The 13202-nt window shown below is 38.9% G+C and overlaps 4 protein-coding genes across 4 annotated transcripts; 2 read left to right on the plus strand and 2 right to left on the minus strand. All coding sequences in view use genetic code 12, as the record gives it.

The window, feature by feature from the left end:
* Positions 1–32: 32 nt before the first annotated feature.
* On the plus strand, positions 33–2951 carry YTA12 (Mitochondrial inner membrane m-AAA protease component; the record flags this gene model as incomplete). Its single annotated transcript, XM_001528658.2, has 1 exon — positions 33–2951. The coding sequence occupies one exon, from the start codon at positions 33–35 to the stop codon at positions 2949–2951; it is 2919 nt and encodes a 972-aa protein (XP_001528708.2).
* Positions 2952–3453: 502 nt separating this feature from the next.
* NPL6 (chromatin structure-remodeling complex subunit RSC7) lies at positions 3454–4851 on the plus strand (the record flags this gene model as incomplete). The annotated part of the gene is made up of 1 exon (XM_001528659.1): positions 3454–4851. One exon carries the CDS (start codon positions 3454–3456, stop codon positions 4849–4851), a length of 1398 nt encoding a protein of 465 aa, XP_001528709.2.
* Positions 4852–5072: 221 nt separating this feature from the next.
* Positions 5073–6830, minus strand: FGR15 (Filamentous growth regulator 15; the record flags this gene model as incomplete). The annotated part of the gene is made up of 1 exon (XM_001528660.1): positions 5073–6830. One exon carries the CDS (start codon positions 6828–6830, stop codon positions 5073–5075), a length of 1758 nt encoding a protein of 585 aa, XP_001528710.2.
* Positions 6831–7847: 1017 nt separating this feature from the next.
* On the minus strand, positions 7848–12554 carry PVL30_001200 (uncharacterized protein; the record flags this gene model as incomplete). Its single annotated transcript, XM_001528661.2, has 2 exons — positions 7848–12296; positions 12519–12554. The coding sequence occupies 2 exons, from the start codon at positions 12552–12554 to the stop codon at positions 7848–7850; spliced, it is 4485 nt and encodes a 1494-aa protein (XP_001528711.2).
* Between the last annotated feature and the right edge of the window lie 648 nt (positions 12555–13202).

Consider the following 13202-nt stretch of genomic DNA (forward strand, 5'->3'; position numbering starts at 1 on the left):
TTGTAGTAACTTCAAATACAGACCCACAACAAATGCTTCGTCCCATTATATGGCGAAGTCGAACTTTGCAACTCCTGATACTCAGGCGAGGACCATTATTTTCGTCTATAATCAGGCGACTGATACATGCCTCCCCAAGCCAACTTCGGAAAGCATTTAACCCATTCAACAAAGATGATAAATTTTATGAGCAGTACGGTAAACTCGTTGAGAAATATGGTAGTCTTATGAACAACGTATTCAGGGAAGATGCCAGTTTACTCGATATGAAGTTACCGCCAAATCCATTCGATCAAAAGTATCTTCAGCGATTATCTGTGGTTTACGAGTTTATGTTAGATGAATTTGAACTCAGATGTAAAGAGTTTGCAAAAAGAGAACCCAATATGATTATGGACAGCACTATTATTGATCAATTATTTAACGACATTAAAAGTAAATTTGAAAAAGAGCACCCTGATATTGTACCACCTTCCAACGATGAGATCACCGAGGCTGTGAGAATTTACTATGCATTGGCAAACAATATTGCGTTCTTGGATCAAATGCAATTTACAAACGATAAAGTACAGGCGCTTTTGTCCATTTATGATAAAGCAAGGGCAGATGATAAAGAGCTCGACGCTACTAAAAGTGCTGAAAGCCTTGGAATCGAAACAGAAGCTGCACATACTTGGTTTAAAATATTTGAAACTTTGGAGTCCACCAGTTTGGCTGTGGAAGGAACCAAAAGATTTCCACTTTGTCCTCAAGAGTTGTTTGTTTTGAGCAACATGAAAATTTTGCGTGATCGTTTGTCACAAATGAAAGAATCCGGTAACCCATTTATTTTCCCCAATGAAAAGAACAACTTTTTTGGAGAGGGAAAAAGTGGGTTCAATAGTTTTAAAAGGTCAGGGTCATCAGGTGACAGTGACGGTAAGGATCCGAATACTAATGGCTCTAATAGAAATGAACAGAATAAGGATAGGAAAAGCAAGAACAAAAACAACAAAGGAAAAGAAGAGAACACCATATTTGAAGCAGACATCCAGATCAAAAGAGTTTTGCAAGCTGGATTCTTTATTCTCTTGTCATTCTTCCTATTCCGAGGTCTTTTACTGACCAATGATGATGAGATTACTTTCCAAACATTTGTTGCTGATTATTTGAGCAAGAATAGAGTTTCAAAAGTTATTGTTGTCAACAATAGTGTTGCATATGTTGAACTCAATGATGTTGCTGGTACCAACCAGCCAATGGGGCGTCAAATATATTTCACCATTGGATCTGTTGAAACTTTTGAGCGTAATTTGAGAGAAGCCCAGGATAGATGCAACATTGCTCCAAGCATGAGAGTTCCAGTTGTATACACCACTAGGGGTAATTCAACAAAACTTTTAATGAGTTTTGTGCCAACTGTACTATTTTTAGGTGCCATTTATTGGATGACTAAGAAGGCGGCCTCGTCAATGGGTGGAATGGGAGGACCCATGGGCTTTGGAAAATCTACAGCAAAAAAGTTTAACCAAGAAACAGAAGTAAAGACCAAGTTCAAGGACGTAGCAGGTATGGAGGAGGCAAAACAAGAAGTAGCAGAGTTTGTTAGTTTTTTGAAGGATCCTGAAAAGTATGAGAAATTGGGAGCCAAGATTCCAAGAGGTGCAATCTTATCAGGACCACCTGGTACTGGTAAAACTTTACTTGCAAGAGCAACAGCAGGGGAAGCAGGTGTGCCATTTTATTCTGTTTCTGGTTCCGAGTTTGTTGAAATGTTTGTTGGTGTTGGTGCATCTCGTGTGCGCGATCTCTTTAAAACTGCTCGTGAAAATGCTCCCTCCATAGTGTTTGTTGATGAAATCGATGCAATTGGTAAACAACGTGCCAAGGGAAATATGTCTGGAGCCAATGATGAGCGTGAAACCACTTTGAACCAGCTTTTGGTTGAAATGGATGGATTCGACAGTACTGATCATGTTGTTGTGTTGGCTGGTACAAATAGACCCGATATTCTAGATAAGGCATTGATGAGACCTGGTAGATTCGATAGACACGTGCATATTGATAACCCAGAATTACAAGGGAGAAAAGAGATTTTTGATGTTCATTTAAGGAAAATTACCTTGCAAAAGAACATCGATCGTGACTTATCTGGAAGGTTAGCTGCATTGACCCCTGGTTTTTCAGGTGCCGATATTGCTAATGTTTGTAATGAGGCTGCACTTATCGCTGCTCGATTCAATGCTGACTCTGTTACATTAAGACATTTTGAATTGGCTATAGAAAGAGTTATTGGCGGAGTCGAAAAGAAATCGAAATTGCTCAACCCCGAGGAGCAAAGAATCGTTGCATTTCATGAAGCCGGCCATGCCATCTGTGGCTGGTATTTGAAACATGCCCACCCATTATTGAAAGTCTCAATCATTCCACGTGGACTGGGTACTTTGGGATATGCTCAGTATTTGCCACCTGATCAATACCTCATGTCTGCTGTTCAACTTTACGATCGTATGATCATGACATTGGGTGGTAGAGTATCCGAAGAGTTAAATTTTGCCTCGGTGACAAGTGGTGCTCATGATGACTTTAAGAAAGTTACCAATATTGCACAGTCGATGGTGTTGCGATTTGGTATGTCTCCCGAGATTGGTATGGTGAATTATGCAGATACTAGGTCGCAAGATGACTTGACCAAACCATTTAGTGATTCAACCAGCAAAAAAATAGACAATGAGGTTCAAAGAATTGTCAATGAATGTTACACCAAATGTAAAGAGTTGTTGACCGAGAAATCGCATGAAGTCAATCTTGTTGCTCAAGAGTTGCTTAAAAAGGAATTCATTACACGTGAGGATATGATTAGACTTTTGGGCAAGAGACCCTTCCAAGAGAATAACGATGCGTTTGACAAGTACCTTGATGGAAAAGCTGCATTTAAAGATGAGAAACCCGAAAATGAGCATAGGGATTGAAACCAAACGTACAATTTGAAAAAGAAAAAAAAAAAGTAAGACGAATAAGGAGTTCAAGAACATGTAAGCAGGAAATTGTGAAGTTGGAAAAACAGACACTTCCGTGATTAATGAATAAAGAAAAAGATCATACATATATACATATATACATATATGCATATATGCATATGTGTATCTGTGTGTGTATGAATTTGTGACTGTGTGTTTCTTGCTTTGAAAAAGTATGGTGTATATAAACCTGTAAATAATTTGAGTTAAAAATCGAAATAAATGGAAGCACTCATGTTTATCCATATGGTAGCATTCTTGTAGGTACTAGAATATTATTTTGTGTGTGTGCGCGCGGATTCCTCTCATTTTGTTGATGAACGTCTAAACATATATTACATTGAACAAGTACAAAACAAGTAAAGTACAATACAAGTACAGTACAAAGATAATAAAAGTATACGACAGGTGCATTGCGCAGCATATATATCCTTCTTCTTAAACTGATAAAAGAATGGCTAAAAGACGGAGAAGTACCAGAGAATCAAAATCGACAGAAGAACCTGCACCCAAAGTAAAGGAAGAGGTTGGCGATAATGAAGATGATGAATTTGTGGATGACGATACCAGTATTCAAGCCGATGATTCAAACATCAATGATGATGGCGATGATGATAATGATAATGCGGCGCAAGATCAAGTAGATTTCAAAATTGGTCATAAGACAAAAAAGAGAAAGACAGTGACATTAAGAGATGATGATGAGGAAGAAGTAGATGACGTTAATGGCGAAGAGCAAGAAGTTGGAGAGGATGATGGAGAAGAGGACGAGGACGAGGACGAGGACGATGACGAGGAGAACGATGAGGATGAGGATGGTGAGGATGAGGAGCAAGCACCACAAGAAGTACCTAGAGTGGGAAAACTGTGGAGACGCGGAAGGAAGAAGAAAGAAAAGGAGTATATGTTCAATACGGATGATGTGTTTGATGCAGATGGAAACCCAATTAGTGTTGAAAATGATGAAGTTCGGATCCCCAATGAAGATCCAAAGGGTAAAGAAAAGATTGACGAATTGGGCTATTTGAAAGGTGGACGTGAATTCAAGATGGACACGTTCAAAATTTTAGGTGAAGGTGATCGTCTATATATGATCTCCACTGGTCCAGCACGTATGGTTGGTTTTCGTGACTCGTATCTTCTTTTCAAAACGCACAAGACTTTATTCAAACGCGTTTGTGACCATGATCAAAAAATGGATCTAATTCAACGAGGTATTATCCCAAACTCGTACAAAGGTCGTGCAGTGAATTTAGTCAGTGCAAGGTCCATCTTTCGTGAGTTTGGAGCTCGGATGATCAAGGAAGGAAAGAAAGTTATTGATGATTTTTGGGAGCAAAAAGCACTTGAGAATGGAGATATCCCTGGGGAATACGCTGACCCAGAAGAAATTTATAAGAACAAATTATCAAATTTATTGGGAGACGGTGGTAGTGGAGTTGCCTCCGGTGGGAATGCTACTCCAATGGCTCCAGTACCAATTGTAAACTACCAAACTGATGAAACTTGGTTATACCAGATTGCATCTCAGACCTCCGATTATAATCATAAACTAGCAGAATTGCGAGCGCAAGTGACGAGCAGTGGTTTAAGAGATGTATTTACAAATACCGTGCAATTCCCAACAAATACGCAACCAAATCATCTAAGTGTGTGCAAAATTGACGACAAGCAGAAGCTGAACAGCAAATTGACTCGAGATATATACATTGATTCTGGTGATTTGAGGCGACCCGTAACTGGTTTAGCAAGTATTCCGCAAGAAATTATAGACGAGATTAAAGATGAAGAAATCAAAAAGGCAATCCTTGAGCAACAAGATTACGAAAGAAAAGTCACTGTACAAACATAGCCGAGATTTATTTATATATGTATATGTACATATATATATATATATGAATAGATATTTAGATACATTATTCGTAAGACGTAAATATAAGTCAGCATTTAATGTCTTTCATTCGAAAAAATTTAAAGAGATGAAAAATTGAAAAGTTTAATAAAAAAAACTAGGAAGGGAAACAAGCAAACACTCGTGAATAATAGTAATAGCCGCATTTTGAGCTGGATGCTCTAACGTTTGTTGAAAACAACTTCTTCCTCCCCTGATTCTAAATCGCTTGTCTCGAGATATGCCAAACCATCTTCTTGCCCTTTATCCATATGTGCTCTTAATTCAAAGTCAACTTTAGTCTTTCTTCTTCCAACATGAACAGTAATATCACCTTCTTCGACAACTTCAGCATGCTTTTTCGAATACGCCACTTCTGCTTTAGCTTCTTTGCCAAAGATTTCGTGGTTGACCCGAATATGCTTAGCTAGTGTATCATGACGAGTAAAAATTCTGGGTCCTACACCTGGATTCTGTTTGACGCAAACGTAGCATTTGAAAAGTTTCTTCTTCTTGGAATGTACTGTTTCTTGGTGCCTAATCAACTCATACTTTCTCGAGAATCGGCGCAAACACAATTTATGAGGCTCCTCAGCTGAAGGTAATTGGCATTCATGAACAACGTCGGGGTCATAATTAGATGATTTATTTGATTGTTTATCCGTAGGCGGCTGAGGCTTTTTGATAATTTTGTGATGCTCAAGTTTGACATCTGGTCTGAATTTGCGTTTTTGAATGCTAGCTCCGGAGACAATATCAGCAACAAAATGGTCGTGGTCTGTTGTATCGGGATTGGGTTCGAAGAATCTTCCAGTACGTTCTCGTTCCTCTGATATCATATCATCAAAATCAACCAACCGTTTACGCTTGCGAACTCTGGTTCTCGATTTGACTTTTGGAGCAACAGACGGCTGTGGGGCTTTGTCGTAAGTAAAGTTTTGATAGTCACTAATGAATTTTCTGTAGCATTCATTGAGATCAAAATTGACCAAATTGAGAAAGTGATATATTACGGGCTTCCAGTTGAGCAAATTGTAGATTTCCCAGTAATTTAGGTTCATCACTACCGTGGTCAAAAAGCGGATGGTTGCAGTTGATACTTCAATAACTGAATAGTTTGTAGACAATCTGATGAAAAGATCAAAATTTTGTTCAATTAATAAATGGAGCTGAGAGCCTAATGGGTTGGATGTATCGACATACTCTTCCAAGCTGTCCATTAGCTTATTAAATTTGTCAAACAACTTGGCGCTAAATTTCTTATCAAATTTGTTTTCGTAAATGATACTTCCCAACTTGTTCAAATGGGTACTGTATTCTTCTAAATCCAATGGTTGAGACGACGTGAGTACTTCAATTTGATGTTCTCGTAATATCTTTTCGGTATCAAAGACTGGCATCAGTGACCCGGGTGTTTCAGATCCAATTGTTGTTGAATCATTCAAACTCGTAGATGGAAACCCATTCGTCTTTAAAGAATCTTTTTCAACTGGTGTATTGCCACGTAGTTGGGATATGTCCTTGTCCAGCCCCGTAGTTATTTGTTTCGAAAATTTAGAAGGTACTTTCTCCACTATAGGATTTTTAGTGTTGTTGATACTAGGGACTTTCAGCAAGGGTGATTGTGATTTTTGTGACTTTTCTATCGAAGCGCTCTGTTCAGCCGCCAAAGTTGACGACGAGGGTAAAGTTGTAGTAGCTGTCATTATAGACAACGCCGAATCTGTCTGGTTGGCTAATGATGAGGGTGATGTCGCAGATATTGCAGTATTGGTGCTTGTGTTTGGAAGTAGAGCCGTCGCTGATGTATGTGGTTTGGTGTCAGTCTCCTTATTTTCATTGGTTATAGGGGATAAAACATTGGGTGGAGGATTTGGTGTTTTCCCAGGATAATTTCTATTTTGATCATTTTTATCATACACTTGTTTGGTGTCTGACATCTCCAATTGTGGTTTAAAAAGCTTCCTCTTGTACTTCCACTGTATCTTCTATTATCCTATTTGCAATTTTCAAGTACCTTCTTCCAAAATCAAAATCAAAGAAAAGAAAAAAAAAACAAGAAAGAAGAAGAAGAATCCAAATAGAATGCCTTGTTGGTCAGTGAGTACTTGTCCTCCTTCTTTATAAAATGTTTGGTAAGAACAAAAACAAAAGAGTAAATAATTGTGTGGACTATGAATTGTGAATGCTTTTGTCAAAAAGAAAAGTGGTTGTTGGTACAAATTATTTGTATATTAAAAAGAATGGGTGTAAAATTAAATTTTGGGATTTTATTTTGATATTCTTGTGCAACAGTAATTTGTCACCTCACACAAACAAACTAACAAGAAGAAAACGAGAGGAAGAGAGAGCGAGAAAGAGAGTGGAAGAGAGAGAGAGAGAGGAGAAAAACAAATTGGAAGGAAAAAGAGTAGTTGATAACAATGTGCTTTGAAGGAGAACTGGGTGTGGCTCTTGTAACAAAAACCATTTCAATAGACAATAGTTAATGAGTTTTATAAAATGGTAGACAAAAGCTTACTACCGTCTATGCAAACTTTTAATCAAATTTGTCTGTTCACAGTACGAAAATAAAAATCAAAAATTAACGGAGGGGGGAATTGGTGATGCAGGGAGAGGACCAAGGAGAAAAAAAAACAAAATAACAAAGGACAGAGAAGTGAAGGTTTAAGTGGAAAAGTGGCTGCGAATTAATTGGGCTTTTTTACACTACCTAACCAGCAATTTGCCATTTAATTATTTTTTTTTTATGTTTTTTATTATTTATTTTTTTTTTGCCATTTTTGCAATCATTTGATTCTACTGAGTAATTGAAAACCTTACCATAACGATGTAATCGAGTACCTAAGATCTTTTACTACTCTATTTACTTGTTTGTTTAAAATCATTTCTTATTTGTTAGTTTCAACAACATGTTGTAAATCACTTATCCATTTTCAATACTGTAGAACCGTCTTCTATCCGCGGAATCCGGAATTGAAGTCTTGTATCAGCGGAAGTTTGACATTATATCTTTGATCACTAGACTGTTGGTGTTGGTGCTGGTGTTGTTGTTGTTGCTGTTGCTGCAGGTGCTGGTGCTGTTGTTGCTGTTGCTGTTGCTGTTGCTGTTGCTGTTGCTGTTGCTGTTGCTGTTGCTGTTGCTGTTGCTGTTGCTGTTGCTGTTGTTGATGCTGTTGCTGTTGCGAATGAGGAAAATGATTTGACAACTGCGGAATATGTGGCATCTGACGTAGTTGTTGCATATGATTAACCGGCAGAAGTTGCGGACGGTGGAGTTGGGGTTGGGGTTGGGACTGTGGTTGTGGCTGGAGTTGATGATGATCATATTCGGCGTATTGTGTTTGTTGCGGATGTTGCAGCTGTTGCTGAAGCGACGCTCCTTGATTCTGCTCATGTTGCACAGCAAATGTGTGTTCAAAGGCAGCTTGTGGGACTGGATGTGGACCTATTCTTTGCGTTGAAGGTGATACAGATCTTCTTTGAGTTCGAGATGAAGTTAATGGAGATGGCGCTGTGGGACCTAAAAATATTGAAAACTGTTTATTTTTGGGGTCAGCAGAGCTAATTTTCTGCAACCTGGGTAAATCAGGAAATTTTTTGTGAATGTCGGCAGGCAATTGGTCTTGCATAAACATAGTGCGGAATGATGGTGGTGTATCTGGGATCTTGTACCTTGGGTCTTGTTGAAATTTTTCAAATGCAGAAAGCGAGTGAGGTGGATGTGTTTGTGTGTTGGATGTTTCACTGGGTGTGCCAGGAGGACCTCCGGAAATACTTGCGACCGTGCCTGCTCCTGCTTCAACACTTCCAAGTCCAGGTCCAGTTACAGTTACAGTTCCAGTTTCACTTTTACCTGTACCTGTACTTGTACCTGTACTTGTACCTGTACTTGTACTTGCATTATTGTGCGATACTTTTCTTAATACATTAGCTTTTTGGCGTTTCACTTGCGGCCCTTGTGACGTTGTTTCTTGATGACTTGATGTTTGCGTTACCCCTTGTGTGGGCGTTTGTGGTCGATCCTGAGTAGGCGCTACATACACCGAAGGGGCATTTGAATAAAAACTCTGTCTTTGTTCACGTTCTAGATTCTGTGCCTGTTCCTGTGCCTGGGAATGTGTTTGAGAACGTACATGTGGTTGTTTCTCCCCAACTTGTACTGAAGCCGAACCAGAAAGAGAAGCTGAAGCGGGTGATGGAGAATCAGACAGATGAGGATTTGTCTTTAGTTTATCAACTTTACGCAACATTTTCTGTACCTCTGCTGCTGGGATCTCTCCTGGCTGCAAATCATACTTATGTCCTGTTTGCAAAGGCTTGCTAGAAGAGCTATCGCCGCTCCCAATACTGGCGCCGCCTTCTTCGCCATTATTGTCTCCTTCATCCATTACTTCAACATTATCTTTGGCATAATTCACCGCCATCTTGTTCTCCTTGCCTGTAATACCATGTTTTCTTCGTATATGCCTTGCCAAAGAGTCATGACGTGGATAGCTTTGCACCCGAGAGCCATTTCGTTCACAATAAATACACTTGTATATCTTCTTTTTCGTGGCATGAACAAACTCCTGGTGACGTAAAAGTTCATTTTTGCCATAAAATATTTTGAGACATGCGCTTTTGGTCACGGGGTCAACAAGTCTACATTGATGAATAGTGCCGGTCCGTGCTAATCGTTTTACTTCCTCGTCTGGATTACCAAACTTCATCACAATTTCATGTGGGCCTGGATTGGAAACAGTTTGCAGGTCTTTTATGTTCTGTGCCGTTGTGGAGGGCGTTGAGCTGACAATAGAAGTCGATTTATCAGATACAGGCTGTGCCAAATGCGTTGGCAGCTGTGAACTAATTGATCTAGTTTGCTGCAAGGATAACTCTTGATTTACAGGCACTGCTGAGCCTATCGGACTTGATTGCTGTGAAGTCCCTACTGATATTGATGGAAGTTGCAGTTGGTGCAGAAACTGGCGGGAACCTAAGGAAGGAGATTGGGAATACTGATTTGCATATACTGGATTTTGACTCATATTCGTGGTGTTGTTTGTTTGAGTTGAGATTGACAGTTTTCCTTGCAAGTTAGCAAAAGAAGGTAAAATAGTTGGACTCTGGTTTTGCTTTTGCTTTTGGTTTTGGTTTTGCTTTTGAATATGGTTCTGACTTTGTGCCTGTGCCTGTGCCTGTGTTTGAGTTTGAGTTTGAGAGTGAGCAGGCTCGTAGCCATGAACCTCTTTGACCGGAGTGTAGTTATTAATTGGATTGAGTAGCGGTATATCTTGACGACCAACCTGAGAAGATGGGATTTTGTTCGAAGTCATTCCCAGTACAGGTGGTGGTATGAGCGGTGGATGCACTCCTTGTGTCGAATAAGTTCGATGCTGTTGTGTTGGTGGCAACACAGGTGGGAGTGGCAATGATGGAGATGAAAATTGTGGCGATAAGTGAGTATTGGCAGCATTCGTTTTTGTCATCAACCGTTGTTCATCAGCGGATAATTGTTGCTGTGGGTGTATTCGTGAAGAAGGATGAGAAACATGTGTGTATGAGTTTGTGACAAACTGCGGTGTAGATACTCGTGTAGGTACTTGCAGTTGAGCGTACGTTTGGTTAAGGGAGTCATTGGTTTGAATAGATGACGTCTTGATTGGATCAGTGGCTTTCACCAGTTGGTCGCTAAGTATAAAAGATCTGTCGCCACCAGATGATGGTGTTACACTTGGGAAAAGATCTGAGACTATACCATTATTTTTTGTTACTGCTGCAGGTACGGCTGTAGCATTGGTTATATTGGTTGCGGTTGTGTTTGCTGTAGCAGTGGCAGTAGCAGCAGGAGTGGCAGTAGGAGTGGCAGTAGGAGTAGAAGTAGCAGTAGATTTGGTATTAGGAGAATGGCTCATAGACCGTTCTGGAGCAGCCTCTCGTTGTGAAGAGAGTTTGAAATCTTCCAACTGTTTTCTAGTTCCCGTACTTGTACCAGCACGAGATTTACCACGTTTTGCCTTCTTTTCCTTCTCTTCTTGTGATGGAGCTTGAATTGTTTTGGATAAGGCAGGGTTTGGTTGCTGTTCGGATGTAACCTCAACCAGTGTACGTTTTGCCGTTTCTGGCTCAGAGCTATCGATAATACTAAAGTTTTGCAAAGATCCTTCCAGTTTTTCTGAACCATTCTTTTCTCTTCCAGCTTTTTTCGCTTTTTCTTCTTTTTTTTGATCTTCTTGATCTTTTTGTTCCTCCTTCTTCCTATTGTGTGTTTCAAGGAGTTTTCTCACGTGTGCCTGTCTCAAAGCCAATTCTTTTGCTTCTCGTTGTCTCATAGCCAATTCTTTTGCTTCTCGCTGTCTCGTGGCCAATTCTTTTGCTTCTCGCTCTAAGGCCTTCTTTGATTTTCTACCACGTTTCTTCTTTACTGGTGGAAGATCCGTATTTTTCAATGTGATATCAATGTAGGGCGTAATTCGAACCAGTTCCATCTTCCTCTTTCCAACATCGGGATCAAATGAATGGTAACTGTAATTGTAAAAGGGGTATGGAAACGGATATTGTAAGCCTTGGAGCATCTTATCTTCAAGATAGTTTTCTGGGGGTCTTACAATCGGGCCGAACGAAGTGCTAACTACTTCGAACCCAATCAATTGTAGAAAATCTTGAATTTCTGGAATCATGTGGGCAAGGTGAACTACCTCCCAATAGTTGAGTTGGTAGATAAGCTCAACGATATACTTGGTAACTACTGAGCTTAATGATAAATTGAAATAAGAAGTCGATACTCTAGTTAATGCAAAATAATTATCGAGTAAAATTTTAGACAAGTAATCTGCTGGGTAAGTTGGGAACAGTTCTTGTTTCTCGGGATAGGGGATATTATGCTTTAGCCGACAATTGACGCTTTCCTCAGCATTTGAATCATCTGAACTTTTTCTCTTATTGCTCTGGTTATCCAAACTGTTATTCTTGTTGTCCTTGCTATTGCTATTCTTGTTGTCCCTATTATTGTTTTTGTTATCGGTATTGGTATTGGTATTGTTATTCTTAATGTTACCGTTATTGTCGTTCTTAAACTCGTTATAATCTTTATTACTCACTCGAGGTAAGTATGACAAAAGATCACTGAGCGATTGTTCAATTTTGATTCGAGCATTGTCATCTAAATTTGGCTCATCAAGAACCAAGTATAATAACTCCTGTAGCTTTGCGGAGTATAAAGATACATGGTCTTCCACTACTTTCGTGATTTTAAGCAGTGAGCCGTGTGGTCGTAATTTCAGTAACTCGTTGGTTATGGGATCAATCTTATCTATGCGAACTCTGGTGTTGCCATAATACGGCAAGTTCCTGGGTATTCGTTTGACAATGTTTCTGATTAATGCCGCAGGGTGAAGATTGTGTCGAACAACGGACCTGGTCTTCTAATTAGATTGTTAGTATTTTGTATTCAAATTAAAAAAATAAGAAGACAAGGAAAGATCAGAAAAGAAAAGAAAAGTAAATATGGCTCATAAACACATGGTTTATAAAGTGACCGTATGATGCCCCTTTTCTCCTCCTCTTCGCCTCACACACACTCACGGTCTCTCTTCTGCTTTCTTTCTTTCTTTCTTTCTTTCTTTCTTTCTCTGCAAAATACATACACTGGAATTGTTAACTCCTTCATTGACGATACTCATGATTCCTTCTAATTTTGCTTTTGAAAATTATTAAAATTATTAAAAGTATCAAATTCCAAAAAAACAACGTAAAAAAAAAGAAATAGCAGACAAAACAAGCTATGTTGAATCACAGGGGAAGAATGTCTGGTACAACAGCTATATTTTTCTCTCTTGTTTTTTGCTCTGTCCTATTTGATAGCTTACTTGATTTGATGCTGTATCTGGAGGCAAGCACACTTGGCTTGCACAATAAATATCAGAAGCAGAACAGTGAAAAAAAAAAGAAAATTATAAGTTGGTAATAATGACACTATCGAGAATATAACGATCGGCTAGTATAAGCTCCGATGCTTCCCTATATATGATTTTATAAGATAGTTGTAACTAATTGCTTGGTCGATGCTATGGTGTTACCTTTTTTTTGTTATTGGTCGATGTTTAGTTGGTTTTGCAAATGGTGACCATTCAACCATTCAAAAGACGGTCGTTAAATTCTGTGGTTCTCAAAAAATAAATATAAAATATGAAATATAAAATAAAAAATATAAATAAATAAAAATAAAAAAAATTACATATAAAAAGTGTATTAGAATCTGCAACCAGACACATTTACACGACCTTTATAAACGGTAGCTGCAACTACAATTTAAATTTTTTTTTTATTTT

The sequence above is a fragment of the Lodderomyces elongisporus genome, chromosome 1 (genome assembly GCF_030384665.1).
Source record: "Lodderomyces elongisporus chromosome 1, complete sequence".
Lineage (NCBI taxonomy): Eukaryota > Fungi > Ascomycota > Pichiomycetes > Serinales > Debaryomycetaceae > Lodderomyces > Lodderomyces elongisporus.